The 18,018-nt window shown below is 36.3% G+C and overlaps 2 protein-coding genes across 2 annotated transcripts in view; one reads left to right on the top strand and one right to left on the bottom strand.

The window, feature by feature from the left end:
• The window catches only part of babam1 (BRISC and BRCA1 A complex member 1), a 6,184-nt gene extending 1,517 nt beyond the window's left edge, over window positions 1-4,667 (bottom strand). The window contains exons 1-7 of the mRNA XM_016575558.1: window positions 4,488-4,667; window positions 3,703-4,110; window positions 3,550-3,608; window positions 3,321-3,441; window positions 2,004-2,082; window positions 1,838-1,862; window positions 1,621-1,750 (exon numbers count right to left, since the gene is read on the bottom strand). Of these exons, the coding sequence (XP_016431044.1) occupies window positions 1,621-1,750; window positions 1,838-1,862; window positions 2,004-2,082; window positions 3,321-3,441; window positions 3,550-3,608; window positions 3,703-4,104 (816 nt within the window). The 5' untranslated portion in view covers window positions 4,105-4,110; window positions 4,488-4,667. The remainder of the gene's footprint in view (window positions 1-1,620; window positions 1,751-1,837; window positions 1,863-2,003; window positions 2,083-3,320; window positions 3,442-3,549; window positions 3,609-3,702; window positions 4,111-4,487) is intronic.
• A 1,297-nt stretch (window positions 4,668-5,964) lies between these two features.
• On the top strand, window positions 5,965-18,018 carry LOC107757915 (colorectal mutant cancer protein). The gene is made up of 14 exons (XM_016575521.1): window positions 5,965-6,040; window positions 6,989-7,148; window positions 7,230-7,363; window positions 8,501-8,664; window positions 8,745-8,954; window positions 10,084-10,304; window positions 11,423-11,563; window positions 11,794-11,861; window positions 12,168-12,279; window positions 13,252-13,480; window positions 13,749-13,907; window positions 14,802-14,899; window positions 14,977-15,099; window positions 17,595-18,018. The coding sequence occupies exons 1-14, from the start codon at window positions 5,965-5,967 to the stop codon at window positions 17,758-17,760; spliced, it is 2,061 nt and encodes a 686-aa protein (XP_016431007.1). The 3' UTR covers window positions 17,761-18,018.

The following is an 18,018-nucleotide window of genomic DNA, read 5'->3' as shown; positions in this document are numbered from 1 at the left end:
CCTGGGGGTAAGCAGATAAACATCAAATTTTCATTTTTGGGTGACTATCCCTTTAAGGTAGCATTATAGTTTTTGTTAATATTTAATATTTTATTTTTATATTTTCTCATTAATGTTAATTTTAGGTTAAGTTTGATTAATTTTGAGTGTGTTTTTGTCATTTTCCCTTTTCTTATACTAGTTTTGGTTTTTAAATGTCTATGGTTTTAATTCATTTTATTTAAGTTTTAGTCGTTTGCCTTTGTAGTTTTTTTTTAAATTATTATACAATTTTGTATTATTATTATTTATTTTCAGTTAACATTTTTTTTTCCAAGTAATGAAAATGTTTTAACTGAACAGTATTTATATCGTTTTTTACCTCTGATTCACGCAATATCTGAACTGTCCTGAGCGCGTTCTCAAAAGCCGGTGCGTGACGCGTCTTCTTCTTCTTCTTGATTTAAGGCAGATCGCAGACTTATAAGTGCATTACCGCCACCTATCTCTTTTTTTTAACTCTCAAAGCCGTGATTGCCATTCACTTACATTATAAGACTGACAGACTGCAACGGTTAAAAATGAGTTAAACATCTTCGTTTGTGTTCTACTGAAGAAACAGTCACCTACATCTTGGATGCCCTGGGGGTAAGCAGATAAACATCAAATTTTCATTTTTGGGTGACTATCCCTTTAAGGTAGCATTATAGTTTTTGTTAATATTTAATATTTTATTTTTATATTTTCTCATTAATGTTAATTTTAGGTTAAGTTTGATTAATTTTGAGTGTGTTTTTGTCATTTTCCCTTTTCTTATACTAGTTTTGGTTTTTAAATGTCTATGGTTTTAATTCATTTTATTTAAGTTTTAGTCGTTTGCCTTTGTAGTTTTTTTTTAAATTATTATACAATTTTGTATTATTATTATTTATTTTCAGTTAACATTTTTTTTTCCAAGTAATGAAAATGTTTTTTTTTTATGGTTTTAGTTTTAGTTAACTATAATAACCCTGTTTTGAACTAAATTTCTCAAGAATTAATTTTGTTTAAAGCTGAACGATAAATAATTTTTGCGTCCATGTTGATTTTATATGGTTTTGAAAAACATGCTATTTTCAATAAAAATTCAGTTTAATTTTAATGAGTGTAATGTGGTGTAACCATTAATTAAAAAGTAATTTTCCTTACAATTTGAATATATGTGGATGAACACATCTTCATGATTATTTCCAAAAAGTATTTTAATATATATATATTTCAAAATAAAAAGCATTTTTAACCAATGTTCATAAATTATTAATTTATACATATCTTTTTTTGAAGGAGTTGTACCACATAACTTACAGTCATGAGAAGGTTTTTAGGGGTCGTCACTGATATCACTTCATATGTTGTTTTTTATTTTTTTCTGTATACTTTTGTACACTGTTTGGTTGCAACGCATGACTGATTTGGTGGACAAAGGAGAGGTCACATTTACCACAGTTCTGCAAACTTTCACAGGTAAAGTCCAGTAATTCCTATAGGAATCCAACTTTTTGCATGATTGTGAAAGATTTCCCCCCAGATTTCGAAGTCACTGTAAAAAAGTGTTTTTGTCATTGACTCATAATTATGTAGTAACGTGTCAAACAAACTCACTTTGGCAGCATCAGAGGGGTTGAACTGAAGCATGCCAGCATGCCGGCTGAAGATGAGGAGAGTCCGGATTACGAAAGGAGGTGGGATGGTCTGAATGTTCTCCATCTGAGGAAGTTCAATTTTCTGCAAGCTACAAGAGAAGGAAAACAGAGGGAACAGGAGGGATTTGAATCTATAGCAGTCTAATTATCGAACACAGAAGACAAAAACTACTCACATGACATTGAGGAGATCTTCCAGATCTACAGGTAAAAGTTAAGGAAATGATCAGTGTGATCATGATTCATTCTCACTGCTTCCTCTGCATCCCTTATTAATGTGTATCTGGACCGACCTGATTCCACAAGCACAAAAAATGAGCCTAACTCTCTAAATAAGGATACTGAAGGACTCGCAGACGTTGGTCTCCAGGTCGTACAGAAAGCTGCACAGCTCTCGCGGATCAGACGTGAATCCTGATAACTGTGTGTGAAAGAGATTCAAAGTAAAGTGGTCGTTCATATGAATGTCAAGCACTGACAGCAGTGTAACGTGCTCTATGCGTCAAGCAATACTACTCCTGCATATGTTATTTCGGTTCTTTATATTCATGTTGGTTTCATATGGTTTTGTAAAACATTTATATCTTTTAGTCAACAAAAAATGTAAAAAAACAAATGAAAATCAGAAATGTTGCCCAGGCAACTAACTGAAATAAAGGTTTAAGTAGAAGTACCAAAATTACGAAACCTAAAACTGAAATAAAAATACATAAATAGAAATATTTGGGAAAAAAATGAAAATGACAAAAGCACATTAAATTACTAAAACTTAAACTAAAGTTAAAATGAAAACTAAATATAAAGTAGAAGAAAGTAAAAAAAAATATAGTAAATACTGTAATAGTAAATTTAAAAAAATTCAAATAACGCTGGATGTAACCATCAAGTAAAAGGTATTTATCATATTTTCCACACACAATGAATACATGCATGTGTCTTAAATATTTAAGTTTTCAAAAAAACATTTTTTCAGGGTAAAAATTTGAATTATTTTTGTTTTTGTAAAGTCGTAAAACATGATATTTCACAACCTGAACTAACCTGGCCTTGTCATAAAAATAATCTGATATTTTGAGAGACTTTCTATTCATGAGGGTCCTCTCTGTCTATAATATCAATAATAAGCAGTGAACAGTGTTGTTATTGTTAACTAAACTAAATTGAAAATTGTCATTTGTAACTGAAATAAACCTGAAAGTATATATATATATATATATATACTGTATGTATTACATGAAAAACTTAAATGTACTAAAATTAAAAAAATGAATTAAATTAAATCTACATAGAAATATAAAAAACTGAAAATGTCAAAAGCTCATAACAAAATTAATAAACTAAAATGAAAATAAAAATATAAAATAAAAGCAAATAAAATAATACTAAAGTACAATAATAATAGTATATAAATAATACTTAAATAACACTGTCAGTTAACAATTTTGTTAAAGCATTTTCTATGAAATAAAAAAAAATTAGCTTTTGAAGAATTTCATTCTTTTTGAATCCTTCTGATTAAATTAACAGAACAAGACAAAAAAGAGCGTCATGTCATTGACCCATCAGTGAGTCAACTACTCAAAGACAGATTAATGAAATTACAGCGAGTTTTAATTTCAGAGTGACAGTGTAGTTGAAGCTGTGTTTCTGTCCACTCACCCACATGGCATCATCATTCACCACCACCAGAGCAAACTCATGCCTTTTGTCGATCTTGTGCTTGGTTCTCACAAACATCTCAATCATTTTCTGTGAAATATTTAAGGCGTTCGTCTTGGACCTGGAAATAGAAATCATTTACAGAAAATGTGTTTAAAATACATTCGTCTTTTCTAAATGAATGTGATACACCAAGGAAACGGTTTAACTGGAAAAACTGTAAAGTTACCCATTAAACGACTCCAGTTTTTGTAGAGACATCTCCTCTGAAAGGTCCAAACAGATGATCTGTTTAAAAAAAGATATTACGAGAAAACTTGACTGACAGACGTGTTTTCAGATGCACATATCCTGAAGTCCTGGAAGTTATTGACAGACCTACCACTTTCTCTGGGCAGTTGACTCGTGGCGCCCGCAGGTGTAACTCAGCTGATGGGGGGATCTGGGTGCTCATGGACGGCTGAGAGGGTTTGGGTCTCTCCTTCACCGCAGAAGCTATGGCAGGCATGCTGGCCGTTGAGCTTCCCGTCGCAGTAACAGCTGCAGGTGCGGTGGCTGAGATGGCGGTGGCAGAAGTCGGAGGGCTGTCGGAGCTGGCCGCTTCTCCCTCTCCCTCCACACGGCTGCCCACGGCGGGCTGCGGCGGCGGCGACGCCAGGCTGTTGTTCAGGCTGCCGGTGCTGCTGCGCCGGTCCTCTGCACCCTCCGGATTGGAGCGGGTCCTGGGTCTCAGCTCCATCATCCGCTCCTCTCCATCTGCCTGACCGGGCTCAGGGGTCTCCATGACAACCTGGCAACATCAGAACGCCACATATTACAGTAAATCACACCAATAAACGAAGAATAACAATATAAACCAAACCTATACTAAATACTGTGTATACTTTTTACTTAATGTTTAAAGGCGACTGAATAAAAAGGAACTAAAAGCAAACATTCTCAAATTATTTCAATAAAAACACTCGCAAGCAGCAGCAAAAATGACAAGAAAGGGCTTATTTTAAAATCTAAACCTAGATTAGCTTGGTTTAAAAACACGTTTTTAAATATTGGTTTGTATAAAGCAAAAGCAGTCAATCAACATTCGTGATTTCTCATGATAGACTGCAAGAGACTTGTACAGGCAGCGCAAGCAGAATAGCGAAATAACGTATGACAACAACTTACCGAAATTCAACAGATGAAAATATGAGTTCAGTTGGGGGAAATGATCTAAATTTGATTTCACAATATTATTCCCCGACACTTCCTCGTTCGCTTCTATGTCGGTGTCATTCAGAGTCGAGTGCGGAAGTGTTTCTGATCCGTAGCGCCTCCAGCGGACTGAAGAGTCACTGCGGCTTCAGCTCTGCAACCGTGCCGCCACGACCTTCTCCTCCAGCACCATCAGTTCAACAACAAAAGCAAAAACCAAATTAAATAGAAAACACGTCAGAGAAAGAATAACGAGACAACGATATATAAACATACTTATTGTACCTCAAGGGTCTATTTGGTTCAGTCAACTGAATGTCTGTCTGAATTACAAATCCTACTGTAAATTTTACAGTAATTTTAGCTATAAAAAAGACTGAGACTGTGAAAAGGCAACAGTCAAGACCTTTTAATTGGTTAACGATAAGTTCCCTTAATATATACAGTGAAAATATGTAATAGATCTAACCTTAGATTTCATGATTTACAATAAAATAATAGGCTACTGTTAAATGTACAGTTTGTGGAAGTGAAAATGTCATCATATAACGTGACACATTTGATAACATTTTGTTTAAATGATTGTGTTTATTTATATATATATATTTATTTATTTAAAAAAAATTTTTTTTTTTATTATTATTATTTAAATGATTGTGTTTATTTATATATATATATTTATTTATTAAAAAAAATTTTTTTTTTAAATTATTATTATTATTTTTTATATATTTATTATATTTTAATTTTTTTTTACAGCTTCAGATTCAAAATTTAAATAATAATCCCTAAACTTTGTGGGCTTTATCCAGAATAACTGTTTCATTTATATATGCATACAGCTTCTCCAAAGCAGAGACTAAATAATTGTGATGGAAATTTTAGTCTTCTTAAAGAATTTTTTCTAAAACCATATCACCAAATAGTGTAGCACTGTAGTAATGATCATTAAAATAAGAGGATTTATAAATAATTTATTTATAAACAGTAAGATTTATCAAATAATCTCCTACAGAGATAGAGAGTCCAAAATAACCCAAACAGGAAAATATCTAAGAAGACAGTGGGTGGAGACGACAATCAAGAAATGTGTTCAGCAGGAGCAGGTTTAGCAGTGAAGTGGAGAAGAGCAGGGTTTGATCTGGATGTGCTTCACATGCCCAGTGAAGAGAGGAGGAGACACTCAAACTCTCTGACGGCACGCTGGATCACACTGGAACGCTCTTAGAAAGCACTTTCATTCATCTGCTGAGGAGGACACTACCTGATGATGGAGGTGAGTTTCTGGAACAGTGATGAGATTTATGCAGAATCTGAAGCAGAAAAACAGCATTAAGCTTTGTTTTAAACACCAACTTTGTAAAGTGTAAACCGGTTTAACTGAATTGCTTTTTTAAGTATTGAACATAGAGCATACTTCAGCAGAAATCAAGAGCGTTTTAGTCACAAAATGTCATTTGTAGCAGTGCTGAGAATTTATAATGGTCACCACTTTCAAACCAACCTCAACTCCTGGCAGATCTACAGTAAGCAAAGTCCTGAAATCATATAGTTAAATTATATTTATAACTGAATGCTGAGAACAACAGTTTGAGAGTTTATTTTCTCACTGTATTTCCCAGAACAAAGGGGTGATGTAGAAAACAACAACACCCATATTGTTTTTATGTACAAAGAGAAAAAAAAAGATTTTAGATTATACAACAACAGATACATGTTCAAAATGAAGACAACATACTATTTGGATTCTGTCTAGTTGTTAGTGTTCAGTGTCAGCTCCTCTTCATACAACAATAAACAATTAATTTTTAAAATAATAATAGGGCCCTATGAACTATTTTTTTATGTATTTATTTATTTATTAGAAATTCTGAGTTGTCTGTTTGAATTTTTTCTGAATTAATGATTTAATACAGATTTATTATCAAAAACGGTAGTAATAAGATGAAGGCACAAAACATTAAAATCATTAGTCCTTAAAAAAAGTTTAAATAATTGTATTATTATTATTATTTTGAGTAGTACATTCTACTGTGCAATAGTAATATATTGTCAAAATTTCTTTAAGTTAAACCGGACTTTTATTTTGACGGGTTGTCGTAAAGACCTGTGAATGATGTGATGATGGTATTTTTTCTCAAAAGAAATGGTGAAAAGCTCATGCTGCTTCAGTATGTGTGTAGTAGATGAAACCGTGACATTCCCCTGCTCCTTGCAGCCTTTGAGGAGAAAATGTCAAATAGTAATAGAAAACACATTAACTAGAGTGAAGAAGAGTCTGTTTCATTCTCACCTTTATAGGATTCCCTTTATCTGGGGTTTAGAATCACCCAGGGTTAACTATTTGAATTGTGAAAAGCCCTTTGGATGGACATTTTGTGTCTAATGAAAGTGTTTAAAGACTTTTTGGGCCACTGTAGAGTGTCATCCCAACCGAACTCAAGTCTGATCTAAAGTGAAGACTGGTTTTGCAGATTTTCTTGCAATATTTCACATAAGTGTCAAGTTCCTGCAGAGCTCGGACAGTCTGGTGTCAGCGGACTCTGAACTGGCGCAGTGTGAGACGGAGGTCAACACTTTACTGAAGATCATTTCTGACCTCAACAGGAAGATGGACTCCCTACAAATACCACGGTAACCCCTACCTCAAACAATTGCAAACTAAATATATATTTTCTTGCTCTACACTATGTGAAAAGGTCTGTGTTGTCATAGAGAGATGGAAACGTCGAAGAGTCCAGTCCGGGTCAGTGGGAGCGTCCCGCAGCAGGGCTCGAGCCTCACGGCGGTGAACGCTGGCACAGCATCTGTGGAGTCCAAGACCAAGAACATCTGCAGGGACTCAGAAGGCATGTTGTGTTTATACAATGCCTCATCATCAATCACAGTAAATGCGGTGTCAGAACGGACAGCCTGCTATTTACTGCGCTATTGGTCCTGCCAGACTTTTGTTTCCAAATGCAAAGCTACTTATTAAACGTTAAAATTATTTTCTCTGGGCACATTATGACATTTACACATGCAAGTATTTTTTTTCTAAATTAAGACTCTTGAGAAATTGTATACATTTTTACGTTAGGAGGAAAAATAACACTAAAAATAGAAAACTTAAGTAATTCATGAGTTGTGTTCATAATGGTGTGCAAACAACTAAAAAGTTATTTTTTATTTATCATGACAATGAATAGCTGGGTTTGTCCCTTTTTAACCCAGCACTGGGTTGTATTTAACCCAGCATTTTTTAGAGTGTGCTTTTTACATAATGGAGTGCCAACATCTAAAACGTTATTATTATTATTAGTAGTAGTATTAATAGTAATAGTAGTAGTAATTATCACCATCATCATAATTATAATGTTTTTTATTGTTTTAATAATAAAACAATTATCATAATTTTTATATCATAAATTGGGTTATAATAATAATAATAATAATAATAATGAATGTTATTAATAATAATAAAGTTCAACATCATTAGTGGTGTTTTGCCACATTTTCTTTTGATGAGTTTTTTGTAAGAATGAATATGGATGTTGGGAGGAAAAAAACCCACTTAGAATTAAAAACCTATTGAGTTTTCTTCATAATGGAGTGCAAACACCTAAGAAGTTCTTTATGAAACACTTATTTAATAATAATAATCATCATCATATTTTTAAAAAAATAAAAACTTTTGTACAGAATACACTAAAGAATGATAATGATAATTGTATTTTAATAATACAATAATAAATCAAAAATTTATTCAAACAAGAATTTGGCTCATAACTAATTAATCATTATAATTATTGATAAAAATATAAATGTTGTTAATAATAATAAAGTTCAACATCATTAATGGTGTTTTGTCACATTTTCCCTAATATGGTAGTTTGCTTTAATATTTTGTTTGTATTTGCTTTATTAAGTGTATCTGAATAATAATATAATACTGCGTAACAATTTGGACATTTACACAAAAAAACCCCCCCTCTGCTTTTGCACAGGGGGCAGCAGTGGGCTTTGGAAGGAGCTGCAGACGGCTCTCTCTGCTCTTGAGGCCTCTAGCGGTCAGGGGAGGAACATGCTCAGGCTGCACACTCAGAATGCTGAGACAATCCGGGCAAAGCATCTCTCTGCAGCCCAGGAGAACTGGGTTCAGGCCACACAGGTGCCGATGTAGCTCCCGCCGTAGGATCCTGTATGTGCTTCTGAACGTCCCTCAGCTCTGATGTGTGTGATCTGCCCCAGGTGCTGGAGGAGATGGAGACGGATTTGGGGATCTCATACCCCTCTGCTCTGCCCCCTGATGAGAGACGTCAGTATCAGCGGGATGTTCTCTCGCTGTACAAACACAACCAAGACCTCAACACCTCCTTGAAGAGCCGACAGGCTGAGCTTGTGGGTGCTGAAAGAATGCTGATGGATCTTGAGGATGAGAAAAAGTGGCTACAGGAAAAGGTTGATTGGGATTCCTAATCAATCATTAATAGAGAAAATGTTTACATTTTCAATCATAAAACTGGTTTACTACTACAGATCTACTGTAAAATTGGCATCTGGTATAGGACATGAATTAATAGTGCCATAAATAGACATATAGTGAATTATTAAAAATATATTTAAAAATGATATAATGTAATTATTATATCAAAATGTCATTTAATTATTAGTAATAATGATAACAATAATACTTTCGTTGTTTTAATAAAATAATGATCATAATTTCTAGGAATTTGGATAATAATAATAATAATAATTATTAATGTTATTAATGATAATAAAGTTAAAATAAAAACATCATTAGTGGTGTTTTGCCACATTTTGTTTTGATGAGGTTTTGTGTGTGTGTGTGTGTGTGTGTGTGTGTGTGTGATAAAAAAAACTTAATGAATTGTCTTCATAATAGAGTGCAAACATCTAAAAAGTTCTTTATTAATAACTTATTTAATAATAATAATAATAATTATCATCATCATCATAATCATCATATATTTAAAAAATACTTTATCTACAGAATAAACTAAAGAATAATCATTTTTTTATGAAATTTATTATTTTAATAATAACTGTAAAATTGCCATCTGGTATAGGACATAAATTAATGGTGCCATAAATAGGCATATTGAAACATATTAAAATATGTCTTCATATAATTATATTAAAATATGATTGAATATTTTAAAGTCTATATGCAATTAAATGAAATGAAATGAAATGAAATGAAATTAAATTAACATTGTATATCAGTGGCACACCTCAAAGTAATAATATTATTAATATTGAATAATATAAAATAAATATATACACTATTATATTCTTATTCATATCAAAGAGTAGCTTTAACCATTATATAGTGCATTTTTAGCAATCATAAATAATGTGTTGTTGGGCCAACATTATAATTGTCTGAAGTAAGTTAAATACTTTTACAATAATATATATTGATCAGCTGATAAGTAAAAAAAAAAAAATCTTTAAAGATTTGATGAAACGATGTTCATTAGGCTTTAAAACACACTTTGATTTCTTAATTCAGCCATATAATTATAATTTCATAACTTGTGTTGCTGAACTCATCTTTTGGCAGGTAGTGGACCTGAAGAGGAAATGGCTGTATGGAGTGAGTCGTTCTCCTCCTGTCAGTCCATCATTGTCCTCCAGTCGAACTTCGAGCCCTTGCTTTTCCTCTCCTCCATATCCTGGATCCCCTCTGCTGTCCCACAAACTGCCCGGCTTCAGGCCGGACTCCCCTCCGTCTCCCTGCACTGTTGATTCTGTGCTTCAGGCTGAGATGGATAAGCTGCAGAGGTGAGAGATGAAATGGTTTTGTTACTCTATATTGACTCGGATTACACTGGCCATGATCTGCATCCAAAGACAACACCATCAAAACCCTCCCTAAAATATTGAGCTGTGGTTGTCAAGTTTGAGTCCGTCTTGATTCCATTCCCTCCTTTCTCTCCCAGACAATCTCCTATCATCTCAAAATGGTTGTTAACTGGTTGCTAAGGTGTTCTGAGTGGCTATTCGGTTGCTAGGGCATTCTGGATGGTTATTAACTGGTTGATTTAAACTCTTAGTAGCTTCAGAAGCTGTTAAAATGAACAAAATCCTGTCATCCAAATATTCTTGAAACTGATTCAAATATAGAGTCTTACTGAGAGCAAGTTATTGTGCCTCAGCTTGACCATATAAGTGTATTTTTAGCACTCAGACAGGTATGTTCTATGAAGTTGGTTTTATAGAGTGAAACAAGATACATTTTTTAAATTTCAACATTATTTGTTTTTCAGAAAATTCTCATCATCTGTATGCAAAGTGACCCACATTTGGTTTTTGACCACTGAAAATGTGTACAATTTAATAATTCACTCAAGGAGCCGCAATGAAATCCATATATCTCTGGAAATGAACAATAGGGGCTTTAAAAATGAAAATACCAGAAGAAAAATTGTTAAGAACTAAAGTCTAAAAGGGCATTAAGATATCTTTGATACATCTTGAGTTGCAAACATGCAAATTTCAGGAAAAAAACACAAGAAGTGTATTTCCCATTTTTTAACTGTTAAAATTAGCATATAATGCAGCAAAGATTGCTAAAGGTAACAGATTTTACTAATAGACCTACCAGTCTTTGTGCAAAAATAAAATCTATCTAAACTCATTTTAACCCCCTGTTATTTGGCTTCTAACCTCAGGTTAAAATTGTCATTTTGAGCCCCTTCTACAAAATAGTGGATTACTCCGTAAACATACATTCAGTAAACTATTTATGCTTGTCTTTCTTGAGAAAAAATTTGAGCCGGGGAAGTTTCTAAAAGTTGGTCAATTGATTTTACAGAGTGACATTTCATCCTAATTATTGAATAATGTTTGAATGCTGGAACTGTTGAATCTCTTCTTACAGGGGTGTTTTCTCTGAGCAGGTGTCTGGAGCGACTGAAAGCTCGGAATGAGCGTCTGAATGCCGCACTGGTCAAAAGGAAAGGAGAATCGGAGCAGCTGAGCATGAGTCTTAGCCGACAGGAGGCAGACAGCTCGGCTCTACACATGGCTCTGGCATACTGGTGTGCTGCTGTCTTTACCTCTGTTTCACACTGCACTAGTGGTAAAATCACCACTGATCCAGGATCAGCGCTTAGTCACTTGTCTATATCATAATCGTTTCTAAAACTGATCCTGAAGGTGTTTTCTTGTTTCTTTTTGACATTGTAAACCTTGACCTTTGGCCTCTAAGATTGGCAGGAGGAGCGTGCGTGTGTGAGTGGTATGCTGATAATGGCTCTTTGATTGACAGTGAGGAGTGTGAGGAGGCTTACAGAGACTTGCTGTCCCTGTGCGGAGCCACAAAACAACAGAATGCAGGTGCTGCACACTCTTTGAGTTACAGCTCATGAAAGTACAACCACAAACATATAAATACAGTGGTATTTTTTTCTTACAGAAACAAATAGCACACCTAAGATTGGCAGGAGGAGCGTGCGTGTGTGAGTGGTATGCTGATAATGGCTCTTTGATTGACAGTGAGGAGTGTGAGGAGGCTTACAGAGACTTGCTGTCCCTGTGCGGAGCCACAAAACAACAGAATGCAGGTGCTGCACACTCTTTGAGTTACAGCTCATGAAAGTACAACCACACACATATAAATACAGTGGTATTTTTTTCTTACAGAAACAAATAGCACACCCCAGTCTGACCTCGCAAAGTCAACAGACGAGAACTTGGACACAGGCGAGGCATCCTCCAGTCCACCAGAGGGCACTGCTGAGACCAGACCGAACAGGTTATTGCTTTATATATAGTCTCTTAAGGTGCGGTCACATTTACTGTTGCTTGATGAAATTTCATGTGAGAAATTAAGTCGGTTCAATGGACTACTTAACCTAACCCTAAAAAACGTTACTTAACCCTAACCCTACCTACCTAACTGCAGGGTGTCCCATTCGAGGTTCCAGAAAAGTGCTGTATTATGTCACCCTTAGTTAGACAGAGATATCCTAGGCTGAATCTCAATTTGCTTCCTATCCATCCCATGTAGCATACAATATTAAGGTTAGTGCACTGAAAATTGTAGGTTGTATCCCGATTCCATTCTTCTGCTATGCACTAAAAGTACTTCGACAGTAAGTAAGTACATGATTTTGAGTTGGAATAATACTGCATGTAAGTATTGGGACATCTAGTTAAATTATTTAACTTAAAATTCTTAGTTTTTTATTCTTAACTGTAAGCTTAATCTAAAAATTAAGCTATTTTATAATCTTTTTTTTTTGCTTTAGTGCATCAGATGAATAAATATCTCATCTGCACACCTTTGGCATAATATTTTCAAAGGAAATTGGTATGCAGCTTGAATCTGAGTGCAAGTATCTCAGCAAAGCAATTCCAAACCTTTCCAAACCAATCATTCAATCCACTTAATTTGGTCTGATAATGAAAAAATTAAGCTATTTTATAATCTTTTTTTTTTGCTTTAGTGCATCAGATGAATAAATATCTCATCTGCACACCTTTGGCATAATATTTTCAAAGGAAATTGGTATGCAGCTTGAATCTGAGTGCAAGTATCTCAGCAAAGCTTTGGTCTTATTTTCAGTCCTAATTAGATTAATTACTCTGGCTTAACATGCAATTACCTTTCCAAACCAATCATTCAATCCACTTAATTTGGTCTGATAATGAAATGATCTGACATCGTCTTAGATCTGAAAAGCCTCTCTCACTCTTTCGCTCTCTCTTTTTCCGTAAACTGCAGCTTGTCGGAACAGGAGTTTGAGGACAAGGCCGGTGTAATTCTGCAAAGGATCTCCAGGCTGAAGCAGGACAGGGCCGCTGTTTGTATCCCGCAGCAGGGCGCAGCAGGAGAGGGCAAGATCAGTCCCGACACTGGCACGCTCGCAGGGGTCAGAGGTCGTGCTAGTTCACTTTCCAAAAACACCAAAGAGGAGAAAGCAGCTCTACTGTATGAGCTGCTGACTGTCAGGGTGAGCCATATGAAAAGTTTACCCCAATTTTCTATATTCAGAACCAGTTTTCAACCTGGTGTGAGTGTTAGAGGACAAAAATGTCCATGTCAAAAAACGGTCATAAAATATTATATATTATACATTCATTTTCAGGATTTTAATGTCCCTTAAGGATGCACAAGGGTTGCACTTATATATGTTATGAATGCAATGCAATACAGGTTCATCAGGATTACTTTACAGTTGAAATGTACAAATTCTCATAACATGAGTCAATTTTGCACAGGAGGAGATGTCAGAGATGCGTGGGAATCTCCGGCTCCTGGAGAAAGAGAGGCGGTGTTTGGACCTGGCGCTGATGGTCCAGAGTGCCCAGGATTCTGCTGGTGCTCTCATCCTGGACAGTCTGCGAGATGAGCTGGGGGAGAGGAGAGCCACCCAGCAGGTGCTTTGAAATGTGTGACCTAGTGTTGACAAAAGTACGGGCACTTCAGTACCAAGTCAATACTGACATTTTCAAAACATAATGATACCAGTCTTTCCGCAGTACTGGTAGTACCGGGTCGATCCAGTACCAGCTGATATGCAGCTGCTTTTAAACGTTCCCATATGTGTGTGAGCGGCACTCTGTGAAGAGAGACAACGGTTTCTAATTATGTGTTTTTGGAGTACTGAGCATTGTAGCCAATCACAGACATGCTGGTTGAGCACATGAACGCAATGACCAATCAGGAGCGTCTAAGTCAGAATCCTGCGTGCTCGCGAATCGTTTCGGTATAACTAGCAAAGTATAAACACAATGAAAATGAGAGATTCACTGTACAGTAAAGACAGATTTTTTTTCATTATAACAGGAGTTTTCACAGTCAGTGAGCTCGTGTGGCGGCAGAACTGATAGCTTCATTGATTATAAATGGAGCGCTCTTTGGTGCCGTTGTCAACACTAGTGTGACCTCATGAGTTTTAATCTGAATGATTTACAAGATGATATTCCTTTAATATCCTGCAGATCATAATATCTTCACCCCTATTGTTTAGGACTCTGCTCCTGGAGGGCCACTTTCCAGAATCACACCTACCTAGAAGTTTCTAGTGGTCCTGAAGACCTTATTTAGCTAGTTCAGGTGTGTTTAATTAGGACTAAATTCTGCTGGAATGGTTGCCCTCCAGGAGCATAACTGGACACCCCTGGTTTAGGAGATTTACCTTACCTTTGTGTTTCAATGAAGGTCAACAGAAAGTTGCGAGTTACAATGTGTCGAACTACCAGATGCTTAAACTCTTCTTGCTATCATAAAGCTTCAGAACTGAAAAGTGATATGCCTGGTCTCGTTTGTAGAGAATTGCTGAAAATCTGGCAAAACTAGAAGGTGGAGGGGGAATTCCTGGTCCTCGGAATCACTCTATCCTAAGAGAACTACAAGCAACACTGCAAAGGTAGGAACAAAACATCAAAACACATCAGACGCTCATGAAAAAGACTTGATCTGTGGATGTTCTACTTCCTGCTGTAGGGAACAGTCACTGAGGAAGAGAGTGGCAGCTTTACGTGAGTCGCTGGACTCGGCGTTCGCAGACAGCACCACTCAGAGGAGGATCAACAGAGAGGAGATTGCACGCATCTCCCGCTACTACAAGTAATCCAAAACTACATCACAACACTTTCATTAGCATAAGAAGTAGAGTGTCTGCATTCACATGATTGTCATAGTAACAACTTATATAGTCACATGATCACGCCATTTACAACCAAGGTCTAATTAGTCTCGCGTAGCCAGACCTTCAGACTGACGGCAGAAGGCCTGGAAACCTTGGCCGCTTTGAATGGCAAGGACCGCCCAAGAGGCCATATGACTGACAGATAAAGCAACCAATCACGTTTGTGCCGCATCATGTTTGGGGGCGTGGAAATGTCTCCACAATAGCAGACCGTGTGTAAAACTCTTAGACGTATTTAAAGATTCTATGCAGCGAACGTTAAATATTTCAAATTTTTTTGAAAATTCAGCGTTCAGTTGATCCTGATAAGCGCTCATTGTCACAGTCGACAACATGACGGCTTTCTTCTAACATAAGGGGGTTTGGCGTCACGGCATATTTGTTTCCAGGCAGAACGTTAAAGAACGGGACACGCACGTCTCCCGGAATTCATGTATAATTCAACCAATCCGATGACGACTTCGAAACTCCCGAAGTGTTTCCAGTTTTGTGTGCCATATGCATCAGACGTTCAGCCAATGGACCGTGGGTGTGACATCTGAGGCTGAGACTAAGGTCTAATATACCTGGATAAAGCTATTCGGTAGCCCTACAGTCCCAAGCTCTTCACTAACAACAATCCTGACAGATATAATATGTAACAGAGGCTGGTAAGAGCTGTTAAGTCACCTTTATATAATACAGATTGTGTCAAAGCAGCTTCACAGTGATAAATAAAGTTCAGATTCTGCTGTAAAGCAGCTCTAAAATTGTGTTTGTATTCTTTAATAATTGCACTGTCCATGGAGCGGACCTGACTTACATTTCACTGCTGGTCATATATTCTCTATATAACCATGTACGTGACAAATAAAAAATCTTGAATCTTGAAAAGACAGTAGTGTCATTATTTAGCTCAAGTCAGTTCAGTTCAGATGAATCGTATTTTCATTGTGATAATGACTTCTGCATCTCTGGATTTATTAAACATAATCGTTTGTGATGGTTATTTGTGCTAAAAACATATCATTTTAATTTGGCATTTGTATTATCTTGCATTGGCAACAAGACTCCACAAGCATTTGTGGTTGTGGTTGCCAAATGTCAACAGTTTAAATCCCCCAATCAGAACTTTTTCCATGAATCAATACGCTTTCTGCCCAATGGGTTACTTAGGTCCCAATCAGACAGGACGTTTTTCAGGTTTCAAAACGTGAGCCGCACCGCACACCGCATCTTTTTTTGGTTCTTTTTTTAAATTTATTTAGAAAAGAGCAGTGCTCTGCAGTTTATGTTGCTAGGCAACCACCGAATCAGCTGTCCTGTCAGTCTAATCAAGGATTATAGCGCGAGCGCTCTAAAATCTTTGGTTTGCTGTTAAGGAAACTGTCATATTAGCAGAAACTTTAAAAAAAAGAGTTGATTTTTTTTTTTCAACTTCAGACGCTCAGAGAGCTCCTACAAAAACACGAGGTGCAGTAGGTGGCTAAAACACGAAGCGCCCGGGGCGCATATACAGCGCGCAAAACGCTCACTGCCAATAGAAATCTGCAAAGCAAACTATGCAAGTTGATGTTCTTTTGATTTGTGCTCTTGTGATTATACTTTTGTGCAAAATAATTGTGATCAACTGTTTAACCATTATGTAGCCCTAAGTAAAGCTGTGCAGGTAAACCCCACTCACCTGGCCTCAAGAGGCGGACTAGCAACTGACTCTAGTGTCTGTGGTGTTTAGAGTCCTTGTTAGTAAGCCTGATTCCCAAGTCAGTTGATGTTGATTTGAATTATAGCATCAACTTTAAAAAAAAGAGTTGATTTTTTTTTTTCAACTTCAGACGCTCAGAGAGCTCCTACAAAAACACGAGGTGCAGTAGGTGGCTAAAACATGAAGCGCCCGGGGCGCATATACAGCACGCAAAACGCTCACTGCCAATAGAAATCTGCAAAGCAAACTATGCAAGTTGATGTTCTTTTGATTTGTGCTCTTGTGATTATACTTTTGTGCAAAATAATTGTGATCAACTGTTTAACCATTATGTAGCCCTAAGTAAAGCTGTGCAGGTAAACCCCACTCACCTGGCCTCAAGAGGCGGACTAGCAACTGACTCTAGTGTCTGTGGTGTTTAGAGTCCTTGTTAGTAAGCCTGATTCCCAAGTCAGTTGATGTTGATTTGAATCTCATTCAGAACGGTGCAAAAACACCAATTTATATGATCTGGATGTGAGTGAGGTCTTGAGCATCCTTGTTAGTGTGTCTGAACCACATGCCAGTTGATGCTGGTTTGTATCCCGCTCAGAGTGGTGTAAGACCAATTACAATAGTTACAAAATGTTAGCATTATCTGTGTCAAGTTAGCATTACCATTATCTGTGTACACCTATATGTCAACAACCCATGTATGCTGGAATAATTGCAATCATTTTTTTCCAACAGTAAAGTTTCAAGCACCTACAGAAGTTCTCGAAAGAAGCATCAGGAGCAGCTGTGGCGACTGGAGAAGCAAATCGCTGTCGTGAGCGAACGTCATGCTAAAGAAGAGGCCGAGCTAAGTGCTACACTGGAAGCTATGGAGTGGAGGAGAGAGGAGACCATACTCTAAAAGACTCTACAGCATAGTCCTTCTTAGTGTCATTTCATCGACAAACATTTCTGAAAGCTAATGCTGAATGATGATTTTGAGTGAGAGGTTAGATAAGTACTGGTTTAGAAACACTGAGCATATAAAATTGCAACTAAATTTACTGTAAAAGATGCACCATTTGGCAATTTAAAGGTAATTGGTCTGCAGGCTATACTGACACCTGTTGCTGTGGATGCAACATCACAAGAGCTTATCTATCTATCTATCTATCTATCT

This window comes from Sinocyclocheilus rhinocerous, unplaced genomic scaffold (genome assembly GCF_001515625.1).
Source record: "Sinocyclocheilus rhinocerous isolate Xijiao unplaced genomic scaffold, SAMN03320098_v1.1 scaffold324, whole genome shotgun sequence".
NCBI lineage: Eukaryota > Metazoa > Chordata > Actinopteri > Cypriniformes > Cyprinidae > Sinocyclocheilus > Sinocyclocheilus rhinocerous.
This window is presented reverse-complemented; position numbering and strand designations above follow the sequence as displayed.